Source organism: Nilaparvata lugens, unplaced genomic scaffold, assembly GCF_014356525.2.
Source record: "Nilaparvata lugens isolate BPH unplaced genomic scaffold, ASM1435652v1 scaffold4243, whole genome shotgun sequence".
NCBI classification, from domain to species: domain Eukaryota; kingdom Metazoa; phylum Arthropoda; class Insecta; order Hemiptera; family Delphacidae; genus Nilaparvata; species Nilaparvata lugens.
In genome coordinates, this window is record NW_024090583.1 from 7,618 (window position 1) to 34,167 (window position 26,550).

A 26,550-nucleotide genomic window follows, 5' to 3' on the forward strand; every position below is an offset into this window, starting at 1 on the left:
TTTTTAGAAAACTGGAAAACTAGTAAAGGAATTATATCTATATATATAAAAGCGAAATGGCACTCACTGACTGACTCACTGACTCACTCACTCGCAGAACTAAAAATCTACCGGACCAAAAACTTTCAAATTTGGTAGGTATGTTCAGTTGGCCCTTTAGAGGCGCACTAAGAACGGATTTGGAAAAATTTTAACTCTAAGGGTGGTTTTTAAGGGTTTAAAGTTCGTCTTTTAGCATGTATAGTCTTCTTATTCCAATCTCTTAATTATATTAATTGAAATGTCCATACCATATGAAATATAGAACCATAATCTAGAGAGAGTACCTCTTCGAAACAGGGTTAGCTTGTAACTAAATTAATAATTTTAAGGGTTGGATTAAGTTGAGTTGACTTTGTTAGGTTGGCACCAAGTTGAAGATTGAAATGCATTTATCGCGCGGAAAAATTGTTTGGGCACTGCTACTTCGATCAGAGCTATTCCGGGAATATTTATACTAGCCAGGCTCGCTTCGCTTGCCATATCCGTTTAGCCAGACGTTTAGTCTGGACCCCCGATGGATCGTCCTACAAATGAAAAATGCAGGCGAGCGAAGCGAGCCTGCTAATCTCATTCTTAGACAATCCAGTCGGGGGTTCAGGGGGCGGAGCCCCCTGGCTAGACGGATATGGCGAGCGAAGCGAGCTGACGGCTAGTAGATTATAATTTATTATTTTATATAGATGCTGAGACCTACCCTCAAATGAATTGCATACTTTCACAATTATAAATTTATTTGAATGAATGGATGAAATGGTGTGTTGCAGGAGGCACCTACTTCATGATATCTCGGTCGCTGGGGCCTGAGTTTGGCGCATCGATTGGTCTGATCTTTGCGCTGGCCAACGCGGTGGCGTGTGCCATGAACGCAGTCGGCTTCAGCGAGTCACTGCTCGACCTGCTCAAGAAGAACGGCGTCACCCTGGTGGACGGAGGCATCCAGGATGTGCGCATAGTGGGTGTCATCACCATTTTCCTGTTGGTCTGCATAGTTGTCGTCGGCATGGAGTGGGAGGCCAAGGTATAATAATAATAATAATAATGTCGAGAGACCTGGCTGGCTCAGGTTGGTGTCAGAGTTTTCAGGTCGCAACCGATCATTGAGGTCAAGATGAGCAGAGAAGGTAGCTGGGAGGGTAGCAGGGAAGGTAGCTGGGGGGAGCAGAGAAGGTAGCTGTGAGGGTAGAGAGAAGGTAGCTGGGAGGGTAGCAGGGAGGTAGCTGGGAAGGCAGCAGAGGAGGTAGCTGGGAGGGTAGCAGAGAAGGTAGCTGTGAGGGTAGCAGGGAAGGTAGCTGGGAAGGCAGCAGAGGAGGTAGCTGGGAGGGTAGCAGAGAGGTAGCTGTGAGGGTAGCAGGGAAGGTAGCTGTGAGGGTAGCAGGGAAGGTAGCTGGGAAGGCAGCAGAGGAGGTTTAATTCTAATATAATGCCGCGGTGCGAACGACGTCCAAACTTGGGTCGTAGAACTCGAAATGCTGTAAATTTAGAACATGCACGGAAAATCAGCAGCAAGGAGATATGCCATTCAATTCCCAGCAAGCTGCATTCAACATACTCTAAAACTTCTAACTGCTATACAACTAACTAAGCACGTAGGAAGTCCATATTGGGATGTAAAATACTGATTGTTGGATAATTTTCATAAAAATATAGATGAAGCTAAGACTAAGTTCACCTGAGGAGGCGCGGCTTGGTGATACAAAGTATAGTGAGGTCCACTTTATAAGGCAGTATTTGATCAACTTTGGTTTTGCTATCCTCGTCTTCATTCGACAAAGCAGGTGGTACTATCCTTTTCTAGGTCCACAACGATGCCAGTTATGTTTTTGACAGTGTAGAAATATGATTAATTAATGCAGAGAATCGGCATCGCTATTCTTCTATCTTTATCCACTGTCATTATAACGTGGACCTCACTATAGTGTTGATCCATGGAGATTGCCTTATCACACCGTTCCACGCCATGTCCGATTCAGTGTGTGTGAGTTCTTCCATTCAACCAATAAGCAAGAAGCACCTGGATGCAAAATGCCGCATCGCGCCTCCTCAGGTGTGCATCCAGCTAAAGTTTGTCATGAGATGCATTAACTATTTGGCGGTACGAAGTTCGCGGGCCAGCTAGTTAGTAGGCTAGATAATAGTTAATGTTCTATTAAGGATAATAATGAGAAAGTTATTTTTAGAAACTGGAAAACATAGTAAAGGAATTATATCTATATATAAAAGCGAAATGGCACTCACTGACTGACTCACTGACTCACTCCGCTCGCAGAACTAAAAATCTACCGGACCAAAAACTTTCAAATTTGGTAGGTATGTTCAGTTGGCCCTTTAGAGGCGCACTAAGAACGGATTTGGAAAAATTTTAACTCTAAGGGTGGTTTTTAAGGGTTTAAAGTTCGTCTTTTAGCATGTATATTCTTCTTATTCCAATCTCTTAATTATAATTAATTGAAATGTCCATACCATATGATAATATAGAACCATAATCTAGAGAGAGTACCTCTTCGAAACAGTTGTTAGCTTGTAACTAAATTAATAATTTTAAGGGTTGGCATTAAGTTGAGTTGACTTTGTTAGGTTGGCACCAAGTTGAAGATTGAAATGCATTTATCGCGGAAAAATTGTTTGGGCACTGCTACTTCGATCAGAGCTATTCCTGGGAATATTATATTACTAGCCAGGCTCGCTTCGCTTGCCATATCCGTTTAGCCAGACGTTTAGTCTGGACCCCCGACTGGATCGTCCTACAAATGAAAAATGCAGGCGAGCGAAGCGAGCCTGCTAATCTCATTCTTAGACAATCCAGTCGGGGGTTCAGGGGGCGGAGCCCCCTGGCTAGACGGATATGGCGAGCGAAGCGAGCCTGACGGCTAGTAGATTATAATTTATTATCTTTTATATAGATGCTGAGACCTACCCTCATAATGAATTGCATACTTTCACAATTATAAATTTATTTGAATGAATGGATGAAATGGTGTGTTGCAGGAGGCACCTACTTCATGATATCTCGGTCGCTGGGGCCTGAGTTTGGCGCATCGATTGGTCTGATCTTTGCGCTGGCCAACGCGGTGGCGTGTGCCATGAACGCAGTCGGCTTCAGCGAGTCACTGCTCGACCTGCTCAAGAAGAACGGCGTCACCCTGGTGGACGGAGGCATCCAGGATGTGCGCATAGTGGGTGTCATCACCATTTTCCTGTTGGTCTGCATAGTTGTCGTCGGCATGGAGTGGGAGGCCAAGGTAATAATAATAATAATAATAATGTCGAGAGACCTGGCTGGCTCAGGTTTGGTGTCAGAGTTTTCAGGTCGCAACCGATCAATTGAGGTCAAGATGAGCAGAGAAGGTAGCTGGGAGGGTAGCAGGGAAGGTAGCTGGGAGGGTAGCAGAGAAGGTAGCTGTGAGGGTAGCAGAGAAGGTAGCTGGGAGGGTAGCAGGGAAGGTAGCTGGGAAGGCAGCAGAGGAGGTAGCTGGGAGGGTAGCAGAGAAGGTAGCTGTGAGGGTAGCAGGGAAGGTAGCTGGGAAGGCAGCAGAGGAGGTAGCTGGGAGGGTAGCAGAGAAGGTAGCTTAGAGGGTAGCAGAGAAGGTAGCTGTGAGGGTAGCAGGGAAGGTAGCTGGGAAGGCAGCAGAGGAGGTAGCTGGGAGGGTAGCAGAGAAGGTAGCTGTGAGGGTAGCAGGGAAGGTAGGGAAGGCAGCAGAGGAGGTAGCTGGGAGGGTAGCAGAGAAGGTAGCTGTGAGGGTAGCAGGGAAGGTAGTGGGAAGGAGCAGAGGAGGTAGCTGGGAGGGTAGCAGAGAAGGTAGCTGTGAGGGTAGCAGGGAAGGTAGCTGGGAAGGCAGCAGAGGAGGTAGCTGGGAGGGTAGCAGAGAAGGTAGCTGTGAGGGTAGCAGGGAAGGTAGCTGGGAAGGCAGCAGAGGAGGTAGCTGGGAGGGTAGCAGAGAAGGTAGCTGTGAGGGTAGCAGGGAAGGTAGCTGGGAAGGCAGCAGAGGAGGTAGCTGGGAGGGTAGCAGAGAAGGTAGCTGGGAGGGTAGCAGAGAAGTTTGGAGGAGAAGGTAGTTTTGAGGGTACCATAGAAAGTTGGATGTGAGAGGTAGCTGGGAAGGTAGCTAGAGATGGTAATTTTTTTTCAATTCATTTCAATTCAATTTATTTCCATTAAAAAAATACATCAATAAAACTTTTACATTACAATTCAATAATAAATATCTTCAGGAATTAAAATATTCCCCCACATAGACTATTGGTCCGTGTGTGTGGGGGAAGAATTCCTATCTTTAATTACTGTAAAATGAAAAATTCTGCAGAATTTACCTTAATATTATTCTCACTTAAATATTACACTATTGGAAATATGTTATATAAAGAAAATAAATATAAATCATTAATAGTTTTTTTTTTAATAAACAGAGCATGATGTCGTGGTTTCTTTTATTAAGACTTGATATTAGATGGTAGCATAGAAGGTAGAAGGAGAGTAGCTAGAGATGGTAGATTAGATGGTAGCATAGAAGGTAGAAAAAGAAAATAGAAGGAGGGTAGCTGGGTGGTTGATGGGGAAGGTAGCTGAGAGGGTAGCAGGGAAGGTAGCTGGGAGGGCAGCAGGGAAGGTAGCTGGGAGGGCAGCAGGGAAGGTAGCTGGGAGGGCAGCAGGGAAGGTAGCTGGGAGGGTAGCATAGAAGTTTGGGGAAGGTAGCTTTGACGCTAGCTCCGCAAAGCAGGCTGGATGCTTGTCTGACTCGGACTAGGCGCTGAGACAGCAAATAATAGCAGCGTTGGTGGGAATGCGAGCGGCCGCAGTAACATCTTCCACCAGCAATGAGATGGTAGATTAGATTAGCCATAGTAGGTGGAAGGAGAAAATAGAAGGGGAGGTAGCTGAGAGGGTAGAAGGGAAGGTAAGATGGTAGATTAGATTGTAACATAGCAGGTGGAGAGAAAATAGAAGGAGAAGTTATCTGAGAGGGTAGAAGGGAAGGTATAGATGGTAGATTAGATGGTAAGCATAGAAGTGGAAGGAGAAAATAGAAGGAGAAGGTAGCTGCGAGGGTAGCAGGGAAGGTAGCTAGAGATGGTAGATTAGATGTAGCATAGAAGTTGGAAGGAAAAATAAAGAGAGGTACTGAGAGGGTAGCAGGAAGGTAGCTAGAGATGGTAGATTAGATTGTAGCATAGAAGGTGGAAGGAGAAAATAGAAGAGAAGGTAGCTGAGAGGGTAGCAGGGAAGGTAGCTAGAGATGGTAGATTAGATGGTAGCATAGAAGGTAGAAGGAGAAAATAGAAGGAGAAGGTAGCTGAGAGGGTAGCAGGGAAGTAGCTAGAGATGGTAGATTAGATGGTAACATAGAAGGTGGAAGGAAAATAGAAGGAGAAGTAGCTGAGAGGGTAGCAGGGAAGGTAGCTAGAGATGTAGATTAGATGGTAGCATAGAAGGTAGAAGGAGAAAATAGAAGGAGAAGGTAGTTGAGAGGGTAGCAGGGAAGGTAGAGATGGTAGATTAGATGGTAGCATAGAAGGTGGAAGGAGAAAATAGAAGGAGAAGGTAGCTGAGAGGGTAGCAGGGAAGGTAGCTAGAGATGGTAGATTAGATGGTAGCATAGAAGGTGGAAGGAGAAAATAGAAGGAGAAGGTAGCTGAGAGGGTAGCAGGGAAGGTAGAGATGGTAGATTAGATGTATAGCATAGAGTGGAAGGAGAAAATAGAAGGAGAAGTAGCTGAGAGGTAGCAGGGAAGGTAGCTAGAGATGGTAGATTAGATGGTAGCATAGAAGGTGGAAGGAGAAAATAGAAGGAGAAGGTAGCTGAGAGGGTAGCAGGGAAGGTAGAGATGGTAGATTAGATGGTAGCATAGAAGGTGGGAGAGAGAAAATAGAAGGAGAAGGTAGCTGAGAGGGTAGCAGGGAAGGTAGCTAGAGATGGTAGATTAGATGGTAGCATAGAAAGTGGAAGGAGAAATAGAAGGAGAAGGTAGCTGATAGGGTAGCAGGGAAGTAGCTAGAGATGGTAGATTAATGGTAGCATAGAAGGTGGAAGGAGAAATAGAAGGAGAAGGTAGCTGAGAGGGTAGCAGGGAAGGTAGCTAGAGATGGTAGATTAGATGGTAGCATAGAAGGTGGAAGTGAAAAATAGAAGGAGAAGTAGCTGAGAGGTAGCAGGGAAGGTAGCTAGAGATGGTAGATTAGATGGTAGCATAGAAGTGGATGAGAAAATAGAAGGGGAAGGTAGCTGAGAGGGTAGCAGGGAAGGTAGCTAGAGATGGTAGATTAGATGGTAGCATAGAAGGTGGAAGGAGAAAATAGAAGGGGAAGGTAGCTGAGAGGGTAGCAGGGAAGGTAGCTAGAGATGGTAACATAGAAGGCTGATGGAGAAGGTAGCTGGAGATGGTAGATTAGAGGAAATCATAAAACTTGAAAATTTGTAAATATTTAAAAAAAAAACTTTTTTGTGTTTTTCAAATATTTACGAAGATACAGTGTGTCAAAACTACGACAAAGTTATTATTAGTGTCTCTTCATGGAAAACAACATAAAAAAGTAGTGTTATCTATTTCTGTATAGGGCTACTTGTAATATAAATATAAAGAAAATACAATCTCAGTCCCCTTTTTTTGAAATATTTTTTTATAAATAGTTCAAAAAAAGGGTACTGAGATTGTTATTTTCTTATATTTAAAAAGTAGTGTTTCATTATTCTATTAAAGGAGTCAAATAAATACTTATAATAAAGTAGGAAACATTTCTAACATATCAGCAATTATACTCCGTACAAAATATACTTTTGACTTGGAGGAATTTTCGGCGCAGAGAAATGGATTGATTGATTGATTGATTGATTGAGTACTTTATTATGTAGATTACAATATATACTGGCTTATACACTTATATGCAATAGCTTACAATACAGCAAAATTATAGATGAATTACATAATATATACTAAGAAATAATTATTGAACTGTATATGATATGAAAAAAGCAATTTGTAATATAATAACTATAGATAATTATATTGTTATGCATCTACATAAATTGGCGGAGCTTTGGACATATCAATGTCCATTCTTTGGAAAGAATATTCGAAGTATTCTTCCCACTAACTCTCTATATGATTATTATATGATTATGGAGGGAGATCAGCCAATTAAAGTGATTAATAGAGTCGGTGTAGGTAGAAGCACAGTTGTCATTTGTCGATTGGACTCAGTCGACTCAATCCTTCAGAGAGGAAACTTCGTAAGTTTAGCATGAGCGATTGAATACTCACTAGACAGAAATTAGAGAACGCTGGCCGGTTCAGAACGGTAACATCGCCGCTGTTGTATCACCACCACGTATAGTATGCCTGTCTGTTGCGCATGTCCCTCCCAAGGCAAAAGTAATTTTGTATAGAGTATAAATCATAACATGAAGCGTTGAATAGTGTACTCATAAAGTAATCTATTTCTATATTGATGATAAATTTATTAATTTACTAGACGTCAGGCTCGCTTCGCTCGCCATATCCGTCTAGCCAGGGGGCTCCGGCTCCTGGACCCCCGACTGGATCGTTCAAAGATGAGTTCAGCGGGCTCGCTTCGCTCGCCTGCATTTTTCATTTGAGCATGCTTCATTCCATCAGAAAGTCAAAGTACTGAGAAAACGCAGAAAAGCTGAGAAAAACGCTGATTTTGGGCGTATCCTTGATGAATATATTAAGTCACCTCATCACAACATTTTTAGACTCTACCTAAACCTCTGTCTAAAATTTGGACATTTTCTGTCTATTACTTGATAAAAAAAACTGAGAAAACGCTAATTTTGGGGGTATCTTTGGCGTTATTTCAAATTCCTTCTAGCACAGCATTATCACACCCTAGCTGAGCTTCTGTAACTAAGTTTGAACAATTTCTGCTGTTCTCGATAAATCTGAGAAAACGCAAAAAACGCTATTTTAGGGGTTATCTTTGGCGTTATTTCAAATTCCTTCTAACACAACATTATTACACCCTAGCTTAGCTTCTGTACTAAATTTGAACAATTTCTATTCATTTATTCTCGATAAATATGAGAAAAAACAAAAAAAACGCTAATTTTGGGCGTATCTTTGGCGTTATTTCAAATTCCTTCCAACACAACATTATTACAACACCCTAGCTGAGCTTCTCTACTGAATTTGAACATTTTCTGTTCATTTGTTCTCGATAAAGCTGAGAAAGCGCTAAAACCGCTGGAAAAATGCAGATTTTGGGTGTATCTTAAAGACGAACTTTAAACCCTTAAAAACCACCCTTAGAGTTGAAATATCGCCAAAAGATTTGTTAGTGCGCCTCTAAAGGGCCAACTGAACATACCTACAAAATTTGAACGTTTTTGGTCCTGTAGATTTTTAGTTATGCGAGTGAGTGAGTCAGTCAGTGAGTGAGTGCCATTTTTATATATATATATAGATTTTTAGATTGATGATTTGGTGTAGAAATTGAAATGGACATAACCTATGTATAATATTTGGACAATTTGAAACTGAATCAGGAAATTGAATAAGTTTTGGGCAATAGCCTGCTTTTTCTCTTCCGATCATTGTATTGTTTCTGCTAATCTAATCTATATAAACGTTTCTTTCGGTGCAGCAAACTGTCACTTTGCGCACTAGTTGCACAAAAAACTATTGACGCATCATCACGTCTGAACTACTGGACTGATTAACTTGAAATTTTGCATATCGATGCTTGCTTAACCGAGCGAGGATGGTTATAGACCTATTTTAAATTCTTCAAGATTTGATTACATAAATTTTTCAGGCTGTCAAGTTTCAATTATTTGTCATGCTTCCAGTTGTTGTATGGAAGCAGCAGAACATTTCTCTTAAAAGGGAAATTAGAAGATAGGTATGATTGGGGATCCTTTTCGAATGATAAAAACAGATTTTCCGTCGCACGCAAGTTTTTTCCGCCATTTTGAATCCAACTTCTTTTTTTTTTATTGAAATGTGGTCATATTCCGATACAGGATTTCCAGAGAAAAGGTATATCAAACCTTTCAAAATTTATTCTCATTCATTTCCTTTATTATAGTATAGAAGATGATAGATCGATGGATATATCATCCATCTATCTGTCATCTTCTATACTATAATAAAGGAAAGAACTGGCTTAAACACGTATACACGTAGAGTTGCCACCTTTTTTTAAGAAAATTGGTGATCACAGGCCTAAGAAATATAGTACATTAGATTTAAATAAAGTACATGTCATTTTTCCTGTATATTCAAAAAGTCAGCATAGTTCTTTGTGGCATTCTTATATACTCTCAAGAATACACATTATTGACATGAATATCACTTATTACTATTAGAATCCATTATAATTATTCTATTAATAATGACTAATGATAGAATAATTCGATTTATCCAAATAAGAACATGATAGCTTGGAATGTTATTGATTACATACTGGTATGACGAAAATAATAATAAATCATTAAAAAGATAAATTAATTCCATTTGTTACACAGCACACGCTCATACAGAAGAATTGTTCAATATTGTATCATGAAGAAGACATATAATTTATTTACTGTTAACTGCTTACCATGGACTTATACTATCTCATATTAGGTATGCTATTTTAGTATGGGGTAATTCATCTCAACAAAATATGGACAGAGTGTTTAAGATTCAAAAGAAGGCACTCAGATGTATAGAGAAAGTGAATAGGTTAGACTCTTGTAGGCCTTTATTTAAAAAGCTTGGTCTATTAACTGTGCCATCTTTGTATGTATATGAAGTTGTAATGCATGTGAAAAGAGTGGTGTGATCCAGAATCAGATGTTCATGAGTATAATACGCGAAACAGAGCGATTATCATTAATGGGTCACAATAGTAGGGTATTTGAACAAAAACCAGATTATATTGGTAGGAAATTTTATAACAAGCTACCTCAAATCTTGAAAAGTAATGATGATTTGAAGATTTTCAAAAAACAAATGAAAAAAATATTAGTGATAAAGCTTTTTATAGTGTACAAGAATCCTTTCAAACCTAAAACTAGGTTGAACTACTTGTGTTAGAATTATTATGTATAACATGACTTGTCTTATACTCCATGACTGGAGTCTTTAGGACGTAATCTTAAAAAAAAAAAAAAAAAAAAAAAAAATTTATTTAATCCAAAAAGTTTAGAGTTGGTCTTCTAAATTCAAATGTAAGTTATGACGCCTTGAAAAATGCATAATATTGTACTCTTCAACATTTTAATCAACTTTAGTGGCATGGATAGAGAGTGAATATGAAACCAATTTATACAAATACTTGAACTCATCAGCATCACATGCACTGAATAAATTTAGCGAATATTTAGTTTAAATCTGACAGTCTCCGCCACTCCACTAACCTAAAATATTTTGATTTCCTCGTACTTCATTATATAGTACTTTATTGAGCAAAATAAAGTATTTTTGCGTACTTTATCTTGCTTACAAAGTATAAAGTACAAGACCTCGAAATAAAGTACAATACTTTATTATATAGTACGAGTGGCAACCCTATATACACGTGTAAAGGATAGGAAAATTATGTTTGACCCATCATCACGTCTGAACTATTGGATTGATTTACTTAAAATGCTGCATATAAATTGTTAATTAACCGAGGATTCTTCTAGGCCTATTTTTATTTCTTCTAGATTTCTTTACGTCAAGTTTTCAGTTTGTCAAGTTTTTAAATAGACCCTTGCGAAGCTCGGGTTACCTGCTAGTAAATAAATATTTATAATCTATTTTACTATAGAAAACATGCATTCTTGAAAATTGAATTGAATTGAATTCTACTTATGCTTATTCTATGATGTTACAGACTCAGATGGGACTTCTTGCGATTCTCCTGGTTGCGATATCTGATTTCTTCATTGGAGGAATTATTGGTCCAACTGATGAAAACAAGAGAGCTCAGGGATTCGTTGGATTTAACGGTGAGAATCTTAATTCTATAGTAAGTCCCATCCTTTCTGTCATCAGACAAAGCAGATAGCTCCATCCTTTCCCACTTTCACACCGATTCAAGTCGACGGTTTGGCATTTCTCTTAAAGTTTAAATGTTTGAATGGTTATATGTTGCGCATTTACGGCGAAACGTGGTAATAGATTCTCATGAAATTTGACAGGTATGTTCCTTTTAAATTGCGCGTCGACGTATATACAAGGTTTTTGGAAATTTTACATTCAAGGATAATATGAAAGCAAAAAGGAGCCTCCTTCATACGCCAATATTAGAGTAAAAATCGGACTATAGAATTATTCATCATAAATCAGCTGACAAGTGATTACACAGATGTGTGGAGAAGCCAGTCTATTGCTGTATTTCCATAAGGTCTATAGTTCAATCAGGTACTTGTGGATGAGAATACTGCGTGAGGTTTACTGTTCACAGAACTACTAGTATAACAGGAAAAAGGAGCCTCGTTCATACGCCAATATTAGAGTAAAAATCAGACTATAGAATTATTCATCAAAATCAGCTGACAAGTGATTACACAGATGTGTGGAGAAGCCAGTCTATTGCTGTATTTCCATAAGGTCTATAGTTCAATCAGGTACTTGTGGATGAGAATACTGTGTGAGGTTCTACTGTTCACAGAACTACTAGTACTTTTCCATACTGAAAACACAAATTGTTCATACTAGTAGTTCTATGAACAGTAGACCTCACGCAGTATTCTCATCCACAAGTACCTGATTGATACTATAGACCTTAATATAGAAATACAGCAATAGACTGGCTTTTCCACACATCTGTGTAATCACTTGTCAGCTGATTTATGATGAATATATTCTATAGTCTGATTTTTACTCTAATATTGGCGTATGAAGGAGGCTCCTTTTTCCTTTTATACTAGTAGCTCTGTGAACAGTAGACCTCACGCAGTATTCTCATCCACAAGTACCTGATTGAAACTATAAACCTTATGGAAATACAGCAATAGACTGGCTTTTCCGCATATCTGTGTAATCACTTGTCAGCTGGTTTATGATTAATAATTCTATAGTCTGATTTTAACTCTAAGGCGGGATGCACACCGGAGAAACGCATTTCGTGAAGCCCTCTTTCATGAAACTTGTTTCATGCAATCCGTTTCACTCGCGCATGCGCATACAAAAGAAACGTTCCCTGCTTACTCTTATCAGTCGATTGCGAGCAACTGTCGTTCCACGTTTCCTGAAACTTTTTTCACGAAACGTGTTTCTCCGGTGTGCATCCCGCCTAATATTGGTGTATGAAGGAGGCTCCTTTTTCCTTTTATATTATCCTTGAAATGCAAAATTCCAAAAACTTGTATATACGTCGACGCGCAATTTAAAAAGGAATATACCTGTCGAATTTCATGAAAATCTATAACCGCGTTTCGCCGTAAATGCGCAACATATAAACATATAAACATCCAAACATTTAAACATTAAGAGAAATGCCAAACCGTCGACTTGAATTTTAGACCACACTTCGCTCGGTCAATAAGAGTGGGAAAAAATAGCAACTGAAATTTTTAAGTGGTCTAGTAAGCGAGTTATGGGTTGTTGAAGTGCTAAGTTTCCAGGTCATAAACGGTCATATTATTAGAACTTCTCTAAAAAATTCAAAAAATGTATCTTTCCAAACTAAAACATTTTGTCTCCCATTTCGTCCATAAATAAAAAAGTAACAGTCTTTGTAAATTCGATAACTTGTTTATTTTGGAATTGATTGCGAAATAACGCATGTAAGAACAAAGCCAATGATATACTGAATGTATTAAAAAAAACTCCAATAGAAAATTCGAAACCGTTCATGATCTGGAAAGAAAACGGAGTTTAGTACTTCAACAACCAATAACTCGCTTATTAGACCACTTAAAAATTTCAGTTGCTACTTTTTCTCACTCTTATAATGATCTCAACAATTATATTGGAAATCATTATCCAAATTAAATAAAAATAGAAAGGTGTGCCGAACAGCCTTGATACATCATTGTTGAAAGACGATCTGGCAACAGAGCATAGCGATAAAGAGATAGCGCTATCCGCTTTGTTGAATGATAGACAAGGATAGCAATACCATTGCGAATCAAACACTGCTATTATAACGTGGACCTCACTATATGCATCTCTTACCAGTTTAAGGTGAAACCATCATCTTGAATTTTAATGATTCTACATTATTGAAAGACGATCTGGCAAATAAATAGAGATAGCGCTATCCGTTTTGTTGAATGATAGACAAGGATAGCGATACCATTGCGAATCAAACACTGCCATTATAACGTGGACCTCAATATATGCATCTCTTACCAGTTTAAGGTGAAACCATCATCTTGAATTTTAATGATTCTACATTGTTGAGAGACGAACTCTGTTGCCAGTCTGAGATTCAAGTCGACGGTTTGGCATTTCCCTAAATATTTAATTGTTTATATGTTGGGCATTTACGGCGAAACGCGGTAATAGATTTTCATGAAATTTGACAGGTATGTTCCTTTTTTAATTGCGCGTCGACGTATATACAAGGTTTTTGGAAATTTTGCATTTCAAGGATAATATACAAAGAAAAAGGAGCCTCCTTCATACGCCAATATTAGAGTGAATATCAGACTGTAGAATTATTCATCATAAATCAGCTGTCTAGTGGACTATAATACTACCCGTTCAAAAACATCGAATATCTTGAAATGTATCTTTCCATCAACGTTAGTAGACAGTTGACTATAATATTATCCCGTTCAAAAACATCGAACATCTTTAAAATGTATGTTTCCATCAACGTTGTAGACAGTTGCAGCCAGACCTGATAACAGCGCTCACACTCACATTCCGGGACGACACGTCACGGTACGATCTAGCTCTATGTTTATTTAGGATTTTTTCTAGACATTTTAAATTGATAAATTATTTATTAATTTTTGAGAAAACATAACAACAGGTCAATGTAACTTACAGAGCGCGAGGTCTACTGTTCACATAACTACTATTTATAATTATTAGGATGAAATATTTTGTCAATTAATTATTAATTCTACATTGGTAAAAGACGATCTGGCAACAGAGCATAGCGATAAAGAGATAGCGCTATCAGCTTTGTTGAATGATAGACAAGGATAGCAATACCATTGCGAATCAAACACTGCCATTATAACGTGGACCTCACTATAGAGTCATATTGCTGCCTTGATCTGAGAAACTGCTTTTGTTTTACAGCGACTGTCTTCGCCACCAACTGGAAGCCGGATTACAGGGAATATCAGGGCACAAAACACGACTTCTTTTCCGTGTTCGCCATCTTTTTCCCGGCTGCCTCCGGATTCAATGCCGGCGCCAACATTTCTGGAGCTTAGGGTGAGTCTTTCGCTTCTAGTAGTTCTAATCTTTGTTCATTTTTACTTTCCTTGCCCTATTACCATAGGTAAGGAAAGTATTCTCTCTCTTGGGTTAACAGCCGTAGGGCTGGTTGGCAGCAGCTTCTGCTTTTCTGTCGTCCGCTTTCCGCTTCAGCTCGTAGTATGATCCACATCTATATCCCGTAGCAATTGTTTCATATACTCCAGCTAGGTCTTCCTCTCATATTCCTCCCTCAACCTTCCCTCCATTATCCTTGTCAGTAGGTGTCATGTCTGATGATGTGGCCAATCAGCTGTGCTCTTCTTTGCTTGATCCACTTCAAGAAGTTCCGGTCTCTCCCACTCTTTCAAAAACTTGCTCATTTGTAATCATATCTCTCCAACTGATCTTCATCATTCTTCTGTAGCATCATGCCTCGAATGCAGCCAATCTTCCTTCCTCTCTCACCCCCCATTGTCCACGCCTCACTTCCATATGTTGCAGTACTCCATACATACGTTTTCAACATGTTTTTTCTTACGTCGAGACTTATGTTTTTTGAGGTGAATAGATTTTTCTTCTTATTGAAGGCAATCTTAGCCTGGGCAATTCTGCTGGCAATGTCCTTGCAGCTTCTTCCATCACCATTGGTGTTTGGTTGTAACTTCAATAATTTTCATCACTCAATTATTCATCCGAGAAGGATTTCAAGGTGAATGAATATCACCAGATCATATTTTCATTTTCCAAGTTACTTCCAATTTATCAAGCCAAAATTTCTCCAGCAATAAACTATTATTGTATATAATTTACTTATTCAACTTTTTCCCCAGCTTGAAAACCATTCTATTGAGGTGCACTCAAACTGGGTAAAGGAAAGTATTGCTTTCCGATAAAAAATTAAGGTACCCCAATCTCTAAATTTTTATATGTTTCAAGGTCCCCTGAATCCAAGAATGTGTTTTTTGGGTATTTGTATGTATGTGTGTCTGTGTACCAGTGGCGAAGCTGAAGGGGAATCTAAGATTCTGTACGGTCCGGGTCCTGTAGCTTTGCCTATAGGCGGTGGGCCACTAGAATACAAGACTTAATTGAGAATAAAGATTGAATGTTAGAATAACGATAATATAATGTTGTGGTGTAACTTCATAAACCAGTGGTGTTTCAACAAATAATTTTATTGTCGATTCATGAGTGAGTGATTGAATGAATCAGTGCCATTTCGCTTTAATATACAGAGTGAGTCATATGTATGGGAACCCTTCAATAAGCAGAAGACTGTTGTAGATATACTACTGTAACTTTTAGGATAAGTTATTAGTCAAATAATCTACCTTTTGACGTACAACTGTATTTCAACCCCTTATAAGGTGTTGACTGAAGGGTTGTAACTCGAATATTTTAAATGTAAACACCCATTGTGTGGTACATCATTTTGAAGGCCTTTTTGAAACAAGAAAGATGACATCAATAAAAATGTTCTATGATACTTGTATCCAAAATGGAGGCTGATTGAAGTTTCAGTTCTTAAAGAAATAATAAAGTTTAATCAGCCGCCATTTTGGATACAAGTATAATAGAACATTTTTGTCGATGTCATCTTTCTTGTTTCAAAAAGGCCTTTAAAATGATCTACCACACAATGGGTGTTCATATTAAAAATATTTGATTTACAACCACTAAGTCACCCCCTTATAAGAGGTTGAAATTCAGTTGTTCGTCAAAAAGTAGATTATTTGACTAATAACTTATCCTGAAAGTTACAGTATTATATCTATAACAGTCTCCAATTTATTGAAGGGTTCACTCTGTATAATATATAGATTTGATAAAATCAATTGTTGATTTGATTCAATGAAATGAGTTGGTGTATTTTTGGCAGGATCCGGGTAAAGCGATACCGAAGGGCACAATCCTGGCGATCGTAGTGAGCACGCTGCTGTACGTGGGCATGGCGGCCATGATTGGTGCGCTGGTCGTGAGGGATGCGTCGGGTGACGTCACCGAGTACCTGGCCGGAATCGCCTACAACTGCTCAGGCCGCGACTGTCAGTATGGACTGCAGAACACTGTTCAGGTCAGACATTCTTCTTCTTCTTCTTCTTCTTCTTCTTCTTCTCTTCTCTTTTTCTTCTTCTTTTTCTCTTCTCTCTCCTTCTCTCCTCTTCTTCACCTTTTCATTCTCCTTCTCCTTCACTCTTCTTCTTCCTCTTATTCTTATTCTTCTTCACCTTCCCACCTCCTCCTCCTCTCCCTCCTTATTACTCCTCCTTCTCCTACTCTTTTCTTCTACTTCTTCTCCTCCTTCTCCTTTTCCTTCCTCCTCCCCTTCTTCATCCTCTTCTTCTACACCTTCACCTTCTCAACTCCTCCTCATCCTCCTTCTCTTCCTCCTCCTCTTCCTCCACCTCCTCATTCTCCTCCTTCTACTCTTTTCTTCTTCTTTTTCTTCCTCTTGCTCTTATTCTTCTTCTCCTCCTCCTTCTCCTCCTCCTGCTTCTTCTTCTGCTCCACCTTCTCCTTCCTCTCCCTCTTTCTCCTCCTTTTTCTCCTTCTTCTTCTTTTACTTTCTCTTATCATTCTACATCTCATCATGTTCCTTTACATTCTAGTTGCCCTGTGTTGTGTTGGCTGATTGTGTGCTGTGTTGGTTGATTGTGTGTTGTTGTTGCCTGATTGTGTGTTGTTGTTGCCTGATTGTGTGTTGTTGTTGCCTGATTGTGTGTTGTTGTTGTCTGATTGTGTGTTGTTGTTGGCTGATTGTGTGTTGTTGTTGTCTGATTGTGTGTTGTTGTTGCCTGATTGTGTGTTGTTGTTGCCTGATTGTGTGTTGTTGTTGCCTGATTGTGTGTTGTTGTTGTCTGATTGTGTGTTGTTGTTGGCTGATTGTGTTGTTGTTGTTGTTTCCTGGTTGTGTGTTGTTGTTGTCTGATTGTGTGTTGTTGTTGTCTGATTGTGTGTTGTGTTGCCTGTGGTTTGTTTGTTTGCCTGTTGTGTGTTGTTGTTGTCTGATTGTGTGGTGTGTGTTGTTGCCTGATTGTGTGTTGTTTGTTTCTGGTGGTGTTGTTGTTGGCTGATTGTGTTGTTGTTGTTGTTTCCTTGTTGTGTGCTGTTGTTGTCTGATTGTGTGTTGTTGTTGTTGTCTGATTGTGTGTTGTGTTGGTGTGCAGGTGATTGAGCTGGTTTCACCGTTCGGCCTGCTGATCTACTTCGGCAGTTTCGCGGCCACCCTGTCGTCGGCACTCGCCTGCCTCGTGTCGGCGCCCAAGGTGTTCCAGGCGCTCTCAAGGACAACCTCTATCCGTACATCTCGTGGTTCGGCAAGGGCTACGGCAAGAACGACGAGCCCGTCCGCGGCTACATACTCACCTTCTTCATTGCGCTTGGATTCATCCTGGTCGGTGAGTTGTCCTAACCTAACCTAACCTAACCTAACCTAACCCATAAGCCTGGTTTCAAGCCTGTTAAAACTGGAGTGCCGCAAGGTTCAATCTTAGGACCCTTATTATTCATAATTTATATGAATGACCTGCCAGGGAAGGTCATCTTGTATAGCTATTCTAAATTGTTTTTTTCATACCATTGTACAGTTTAATATATTCTATATTATATATATATTTTAATGAATAAAATGTTTATTCCCAAAAAAACTAAAACTACAACATCAATTACACAAAATATTAGATAAATTACAGTATTACATACAATAGTAGTTACAAAAATTCTTATAATGTGTCCTCTACTTGTTAAGATTTTTCTGTGTGGAAATTGACCTACACTATGGCGTCCATGTTCTAGAGTAGGTTTTGTTAGTTTTTTGTGCGTATTATTAATTAGTGTTTAGTAAGTCATTAGGTGGTTAGTTGTTGTTTGAATAATAATGTTTTCTATGTTCTGTCTTCCTTTGCTCATCAACCAATTGTGTACTATTGTTTAGAACTTCCTAGGATGATTAGTCTGCTTAAAGTTTGCAGGAATTATTCTATTTTTCAATTATTATAATTATTCCAATTCAATAATTATTTCTAGCTCAACTATATTTCTGGTCAGAACTTTGAACTTTAACTTTCCTCACCGAGAACATACCTATTTTTTCGGACATTTTATTATTTATCAAAATTCGGGAACAGAGTAGATTTGTTCTATCCTGGTCATATTCATATGATTTGTAATTATATCAACAAATAAATAAATAAATAAATTGGCGGAGCTTTGGACATATCAATATCCATTCTGGGGGAGAGATTCTGTCCAAAAGTGAGGGAGAGAGAGAGGGTGAGAGAGATAGATAGAGATTGATTGATTGAGTACTTTATTTATGTAGATTACAATATATACTGGCTTATACACTCATATACAATAGCTTACAATACAGCAAAATTATAGATGAATTTACATAATAATAGACTAAGAAAATAATATTGAACGGTATATGATATGAAGAAAGTAATTTGTAATATAATAACTATAGATAATTATATTGTTATGCATCTACATAAATTGGCGGAGCTTTGGAGAGGAGAGAGAGATTGATTGATTGATTGATTGAGTACTTTATTTATGTAGATTACATATATATGGCTTATACACTTATATACAATAGCTTACAATACAGCAAAATTATAGATGAATTTACATAATAATAGACTAAGAAAATATTATTGAACTGTATATGATATGAAAAATGTAATTTGTAATATAATAACTATAGATAATTATATTGTTATGCATCTACATAAATGGCGGAGCTTTGGACAATCAATGTCCATTCTTCGGATACAATATTCAAAATATCCCCCCACTAACTCTCTACCAGGTTGAGAGTAAAAGGGGTTACATGTATGCGGATAATGTATGTCTAAGGGCCGTTTGCACAGTATGTTGTTGTTGTTGTCTGATTGTGTGTTGTGTTGGTGTGCAGGTGATGAGCTGGTTTCACCGTTCGGCCTGCTGATCTACTTCGGAGTTTCGCGGCCACCCTGTCGTCGGCACTCGCTGCCTCGTGTCGGCGCCCAAGGTGTTCCAGGCGCTCTCAAGGACAACCTCTATCCGTACATCTCGTGGTTCGGCAAGGGCTACGGCAAGAACGACGAGCCCGTCCGCGGCTACATACTCACCTTCTTCATTGCGCTTGGATTCATCCTGGTCGGTGAGTTGTCCTAACCTAACCTACCTAACCTAACCTAAACCCAAGCCTGGTTTCAAGCCTGTTAAAATGGAGTGCCGCAAGGTTCAATCTTAGGACCCCTTTTATTCATAATTTTATGAATGACCTGCCAGGGAGGTCATCTTGTATAGCTATTCTAAATTGTTTTTTTCATACCATTGTACAGTTTAATATATATATATATAATATATATTTTAATGAATAAAATGTTTATTCCCAAAAAAACTAAAACTACAACATCAATTACACAAAATATTAGATAATTACAGTATTACATCACATAGTTAGTTACAAAATCTTATAATGTGCCTCTACTTGTTAAGATTTTTCTGTGTGGAAATTGACCTACACTATGGCGTACCATGTTCTAGAGTAGGTTTGTTAGTGTTTTTGTGCGTATTATAATTATGTTTAGTAAGTCATTAGGTGGTTAGTTTTTGTTTGAATAATAATGTTTTCTATGTTCGTCTTCCTTTGCTCATCAACCATTTGTACTATTGTTTAGAACTTCCTAGATGATTAGTCTGCTTAAAGTTTGCAGGAATTATTCTATTTTTCAATTATTATAATTATTCCCATTCAATAATTTTTCTAGCTCAACTATATTTGGTCAGAACTTTGAACTTTAACTTTCCTCACCGAGAACATACTATTTTTTGGACATTTTTTATTTATCAAAATTCGGGAACAGAGTAGATTGTTCATCCTGGTCATATTCTATGATTTGTAATTATATCAACAAATAAATAATAAATAAATTGGCGGAGCTTTGGATATCAATATCCATTCTGGGGGAGAGATTCTGTCCAAAAGTGAGGGAGAGAGAGAGGGTGAGAGAGATAGATAGAGATTGGATGTGAGTACTTTATTTATGTAGATTACAATATCTGGCTTCTACACTCATATACAATAGCTTACAATACAGCAAAATTATAGATGAATTACATAAATAGACTAAGAATATAATTATTGAAATGTATATGTATGAAGAAAGTAATTTGTAATATAATAACTATAGATAATATTTGTTATGCATCTACATAAATTGGCGGAGCTTTGGAGAGAGAGAGAGATTGATTGATTGATTGATTGAGTACTTATTTATGTAGATTACAATATATACTGGCTATACACTTATATACAATAGCTTACAATACAGCAAAATTATAGATGAATTTACATAATAATAGACTAAGAAATAATTATTGAACTGTATATGATTGAAAATGTAATTTGTAATATAATAACTAGATAATTATATTGTTATGCATCTACATAAATTGGCGGAGCTTTGGACATATCAATGTCCATTCTTCGGATACAATATTCAAAATATCCTCCCCACTAACTCTCTACCAGGTTGAGAGTAAAAGGGGTTACATGTATGCGGATAATGTATGTCTAAGGGCCGTTTGCACAGTATGGATTGCTAAACTCGATTAAGTTAATCGAGTTTAAGTTAATCTGAAAGTGTAAACTTGAATCGGTTTTCTCAGTGCATTTACTAATCCAGTTTAAGTTAAACTAGTTTAGCGTTAAGTTGGTAATAGAATGTCATCGTTTATAATATCAAGTAGGCTGATTTTTACAGGAAATTTGTTATTTGTTTACAAACCATCAGTAAATTGAGGTTATGTAGCTACTATTTCCGTGTTCAAAATTCATAGAGCTGTAAGCTATATGGTAATAAAAGTGAAAAGCAATCAAGAAATGATTCAAAAAAGATACAAACTTATATTTAGTTGGCACCAAAAAATATATTTTAGAATGTAAGATAAAAAAGTTATTTTGTTACGGCTAAATCTACTATGATCTTCCTCGTTTATTAGAAATCTATCGAAAGCAAAATATCTCAGTTATGTGTTATTAAAAACATGTTTTCTGATCAAAGACCACTGATAAAAATTGTCTTATTTCTACCAAGTGGTTATTTATCAAATACTAAATTGACACTTGCTTTACTCAGCCAAACCGTTAAAAAATTCTCATCATCCCAGAAATTTAAATGATTCGTTTTTGCCCATTTTTCTCAGTTCCAAAATTTTTTTGCAGTCATCTCTATCAATCGCATTAAAAACTTCTATCAATTCCTGTCATTCTATCAATAATAATCACCTAACCTAAATAATTTTATCGTTGGTAATTTCTGATTTCCACAATACAAGAAGTAAATGAACCTGCGAAATGACTACTGTCGGTACAAATCCAGTCATGTGGTTTTAGGGCGTGTGCAAATTAGATTCTTTAACCAATTACCATTAAACATTAGAGACTTGGCTGTGAAAGATTTTAAATAGAATTACAGATTTTCTAATTAGAAATACTTTACAATCTGAATGAATATTTTAGCTCTCATATGAATAATTTATAAATTGTGATTTATGTGTGTATTATGTACAGGTAGCCTATAACAATGATTGTTATTTCAATGACGTGGCCTATACTTGTTTTATACTTGTCGTTGGAAATAAATGGATTTGATTTGATAACCTAAACCCACCCATAGAGAAAAGATAGCATAAGAAGATATCCCATGGTATAGAGATTCAAAATTATGTATTGCCAGAACAGCTTTACATTGTACAGTGTTGTGCCAGAGAAACGCAGTTTTTTTCGAACAGCCAGTACTCGTCAACGGGAGAGGGTATTGCCCTGGAACGAATTTGGCAGACGATCCATTACTGCCATTGCAGTGCTATGAGGCAAGGTCTATAAATACAGGTCAGACACTTGTGTTCCTATGGAGCGGCCATTTTGTGGGGTCTTAATGGCGGTAATTTGAAATATTCCAATCTGCTCATAACCGAATCATGCATTATGCTTTTTAAAAACAATATTCTGGTTCAGATAATATGATTGTAATTCAGGTATTCGATTTTTTAATAATGAACTGTCAATAACAAATGATTCAATAAAGATACAAACTATATTTAGTTGGCACCAAAAAATATTTTAGAATGAAGATAAAAAAGTATTTTGTTACGGCTAAATCTACTATGATCTTCCTCGTTTATTAGAAATCTATCGAAAGCAAAATATCTCAGTTATGTGTTATTAAAAACAGTTTTTGATCAAAGACCACTGATAAAAATTGTCTTATTTCTACCAAGTGGTTTATTTAATCCAATACTAAATTGACACTGTTTACTCAAGCAAAACCGTTAAAAAATTCTCTATCCCCAGAAATTTAAATGATTCGTTTTTTGCCCAATTTTTCTCAGTTCCAAAATTTTTTTGCAGTCATCTCTATCAATCGCATTAAAAACTTCTATCAATTCCTGTCAATTCTATCAATAATAATTCACTATAACCTAAATAATTATTATCGTTGGTAATTATTATTGATTTCCACAATACAAGAAGTAAATTGAACCTGCGAAATGAATACTGTCGGTACAAATCCAGTCATGTGAGTTTTAGGGCGTGTGCAATTAGATTCTTTAACCAATTACCATTAAACATTAGAGACTTGGCTGTGAAAGATTTTAAATTAAGAATTAAAGATTTTCTAATTAGAAACTACTTTACAATCTGAATGAATATTTTAGCTCTCATATGAATAATTTATAAATTGTGATTATATGTGTGTATTATGTACAGGTAGCCTATAACAATGATTGTTATTTCAATGACGTGGCCTATACTTGTTTTATACTTGTCGTTGGAAATAAATGGATTTGATTTGATAACCTAACCCAACCCATAGAGAAAAGATAGCATAAGAAGATATCCCATGGTATAGAGATTCAAAATTATGTATTGCCAGAACAGCTTTACATTGTACAGTGTTGTGCAGAGGAAACGCATGTTTTTCGAACAGCCAGTACTCGTCAACGGGAGAGGGTATTGCCCTGGAACGAATGTTGGCAGACGATCCATACTATGCCATTGCAGTTGCTATGAGCAAGGTCTATAAATACAGGTCATGACACTTGTGTTCCTTATGGAGCGGCCATTTTGTGGGGTCTTAATGGCGGTACATTTGAAATATTCCAATCTGCTCATAACCGAATCATGCATTATGCTTTTTAAAAACAATATTCTGGTTCAGATAATATGATTGTAAATTCAGGTATTCGATTTTTTAATAATGAAATGTCAATAACAAATGATTCAATAATTCATTCCATCTTTCATTCTAAGTTTGGAAAATTCTTTATAACTTGGTATTTAATTGCATTGCTATAGTGTATCTACTTTTAGTTTTACTAACTTTCAGTCATTAATTATAACTGGCTGTTTCTGCAGCCAATTATTTGTTTTTCTGTCTATAATATCAACATTTACTCATATCTTTTTTCAATCTGTATTTTTCTCAATTTAGTTTATCAATTTTCATAATTTAGTTTATCGATTTCAAACTCAGCGAATTACGCCAGGCCCTCACAAACACAGGCTTAAGCCTACATGTGAGTCTCTCATAACATAAGGGTATATATAAATGTACTGTAACTGTACTGTATTATTTGTGAATTGTGAGAATAAAAATTTGATTTGATTTTTTTTTTTTTTGTTATTAGAAATTGTTCTTATTCTTGTAACTTGTTATGATTCATAAGGCATATGGATAAAACTTCAAAAACAGTTTGAAGTCCCCAATCAATTAAATCTAAAAATCATTTATTCAGTTACTAGTTGGAATCTAAATATTATTATTCTGTCGGAAGAATTTATTTTACAGTTAAAAGTCAAGCAATATTCCTTGAACAAAATAACAAACCCTGTTGTTCAATCTATAATAATAGCAGCTGATAAATTTGAAAATTGGTGAACTAGAACCCCATAAAATGGCGATTTTGCAATGCATCACGGGATTGTGTCCATGACCTTGGCTATGAGCGTTGGAACCTTAGACCATTTATAGAGTAGACACGCTGGGAAGTCTAGCCTCTGAAGCCAACATCTACTGCAAAATCCGCCCATCTTGACGTCACAACCAAGCTAACAACAATGCACTGTTCAACAACGTAGTAAGTTAAACACGACAAACACTTACACAACAAACTGTTGTGACGTCAAGGTGGGTGGATTTGGCAGTAGAGATGTTGGCTTCATCGACTTTTACTATGAATATACAATTGGCCGTGTCTATTCTATAAATGGTCTAAGGTTGGAACCAAGGTCTATAAACACAGGTCATGACACAATCCCGTGATGCATTACAGAATCGCCATTTTATGGAGTTCTATATCATCAATTTTCAATTTATCAGTGTTATCATTATAGATTGAATAACATAATGTATTATTTTGTTGTATTGTTCAAGGAATATCGCTTGGCTTTGAATTTTAAAATAAATTCTTCCCATAGAATAATATTATTTATTAGATTCCAACCAGGAACTGAATTGTTGATTTTAGATTGGGAACTTCAAACTCTTTTCGAGGTTAGCCTTTTATCCCAATGCCTTATGAATCATATCAAGCTACAAGAAAGAATAAGAACAATTTTTAATGATAAGAAAATGAATTATTGAACCATTTATTATTAAAATGGTTCAATATTATTATTAGAAAGAATAAGAACAATTTTTAATGATAAGAAAAAATTATTGAACCATTTATTATTAAATCTCATAAAAAAATCGAAAACCTGAATTTACATATTATCTGAACCAGAATATTGTTTTTTAAAAGCATAATGCATGATTTTGTTATGAGTAGTTTGGAATATTTCAAATGTACCGTCATAAAGACCCCACATAATGGCCGCTCCATAAGGAACACGAGTGTCATGACCTGTATTATAGACCTTCGTTGGAACGTACAACATCGTGTGTTCGCTGTTAAGCAGTTTTTTTTTTAGAAACAATGAATCTGCAGTCACAGTGCAACGCTTTTTCGTCAATATTTTAGAGTTGAGGGTCGAGGTGCAATGCCTGATCGAAATACTTTATTCCGATGGGCCGCAGCGTTTAGGAGTACAGTACTAGTTCTGTGATGAAAAAGAAACCACCTGGTCTTTCCCGTTCCCCGGAAAGTGTAGACCGAGTCAGTGTCGTCGAGTCGATCATCTAGAGTTAAGTGATTGGACGACACGACTGAGTTTTTAAAAATTGAAACTTTATTAACACTACAACTACAGAAAATACCGAATTGAAGAATTTCGGGAGCCGAGTGCTCTCGTCAAGAGTTGAGTTGAATGAACTAACTGAAAATAATTAATGAGACATAAAGAAGACAATGCATAGTCAGCTATATTCTATAACAATGGGGTTGTAATACTACTACTATAGGTATTTAACTTAGGACTAGTAACAACTGCCGTTCTGACTCGGTCTACACTTTCCGGGGGAACGGGAAAAGACCAGGTGGTTTATTCTCCATCACAGAATTAGTGCTCCTATAGTGAGGTCCACGTTATAATGGCAGTGAAGAAAGAAAGGAGAAAACGTTGCAAGTCTCCTATTTTGCCACTGGACTGTACACAGCGGTTACTCAATTTATCCCATTTAATTTAATCCAATAAAAATTATCATTTCCTTGATAAAATAATCAATTTAATGTCAAATTGATCAAGAAATATATTTTTTCATAATTTGATTCGAAAATTGCTTTCATGACTGAGATCAGATTTTTATTCTTATACAAACCTGAAATGCGGCTAATTTAAAAAGCTGTGTACAACAATCTGAATTTCAAAACAACAGAAATGAGTTATTTGGTAGGTATTCTATTCCCATTTCCTTTAAAAATAATAGAAAAATAGGACTCCTATTCAAAAAATAAGAATTTTTTAATTGATAATTCTGAAATAACTTTTCAATATTATTTATACCGGTACGAGTAGGTCTAACTTATACGGGTAGGCTAACTTAAGCATGGATGAAGTCTAGGATGGTTAGTTATCAACCTTTAAAATGTTATTTCAGGTATTTTCATTTGTGTTTCTCATGAGGTGATGTTTGAAATTATCTCATTGTTTCAAAATACATTAATTTAAATCAATTATACGACTTGTGTACCAAAGTATTTGATAGAATGAAGAAAAAAATGGCGGCTGAGAATATGGTTTGTTCAGTTTGTACAGTCACT

General features: G+C 37.1%; 2 protein-coding genes across 2 annotated transcripts; both read left to right on the forward strand.

Annotated features, from left to right (window-relative positions):
- Window positions 1-1,150: 1,150 nt before the first annotated feature.
- On the forward strand, window positions 1,151-14,366 carry LOC120355687 (bumetanide-sensitive sodium-(potassium)-chloride cotransporter-like). Its single transcript, XM_039444313.1, has 4 exons — window positions 1,151-1,187; window positions 3,028-3,281; window positions 10,862-10,976; window positions 14,230-14,366. Exons 1-4 carry the CDS (start codon window positions 1,151-1,153, stop codon window positions 14,364-14,366), a joined length of 543 nt encoding a protein of 180 aa, XP_039300247.1.
- A 272-nt stretch (window positions 14,367-14,638) lies between these two features.
- LOC120355688 (solute carrier family 12 member 2-like) lies at window positions 14,639-19,498 on the forward strand (the record flags this gene model as incomplete). The annotated part of the gene is made up of 4 exons (XM_039444314.1): window positions 14,639-14,701; window positions 16,232-16,426; window positions 17,520-17,757; window positions 19,271-19,498. Coding segments are annotated over exons 1-4 (724 nt in total), but the record flags the coding sequence as incomplete, so codon positions are not given.
- Between the last annotated feature and the right edge of the window lie 7,052 nt (window positions 19,499-26,550).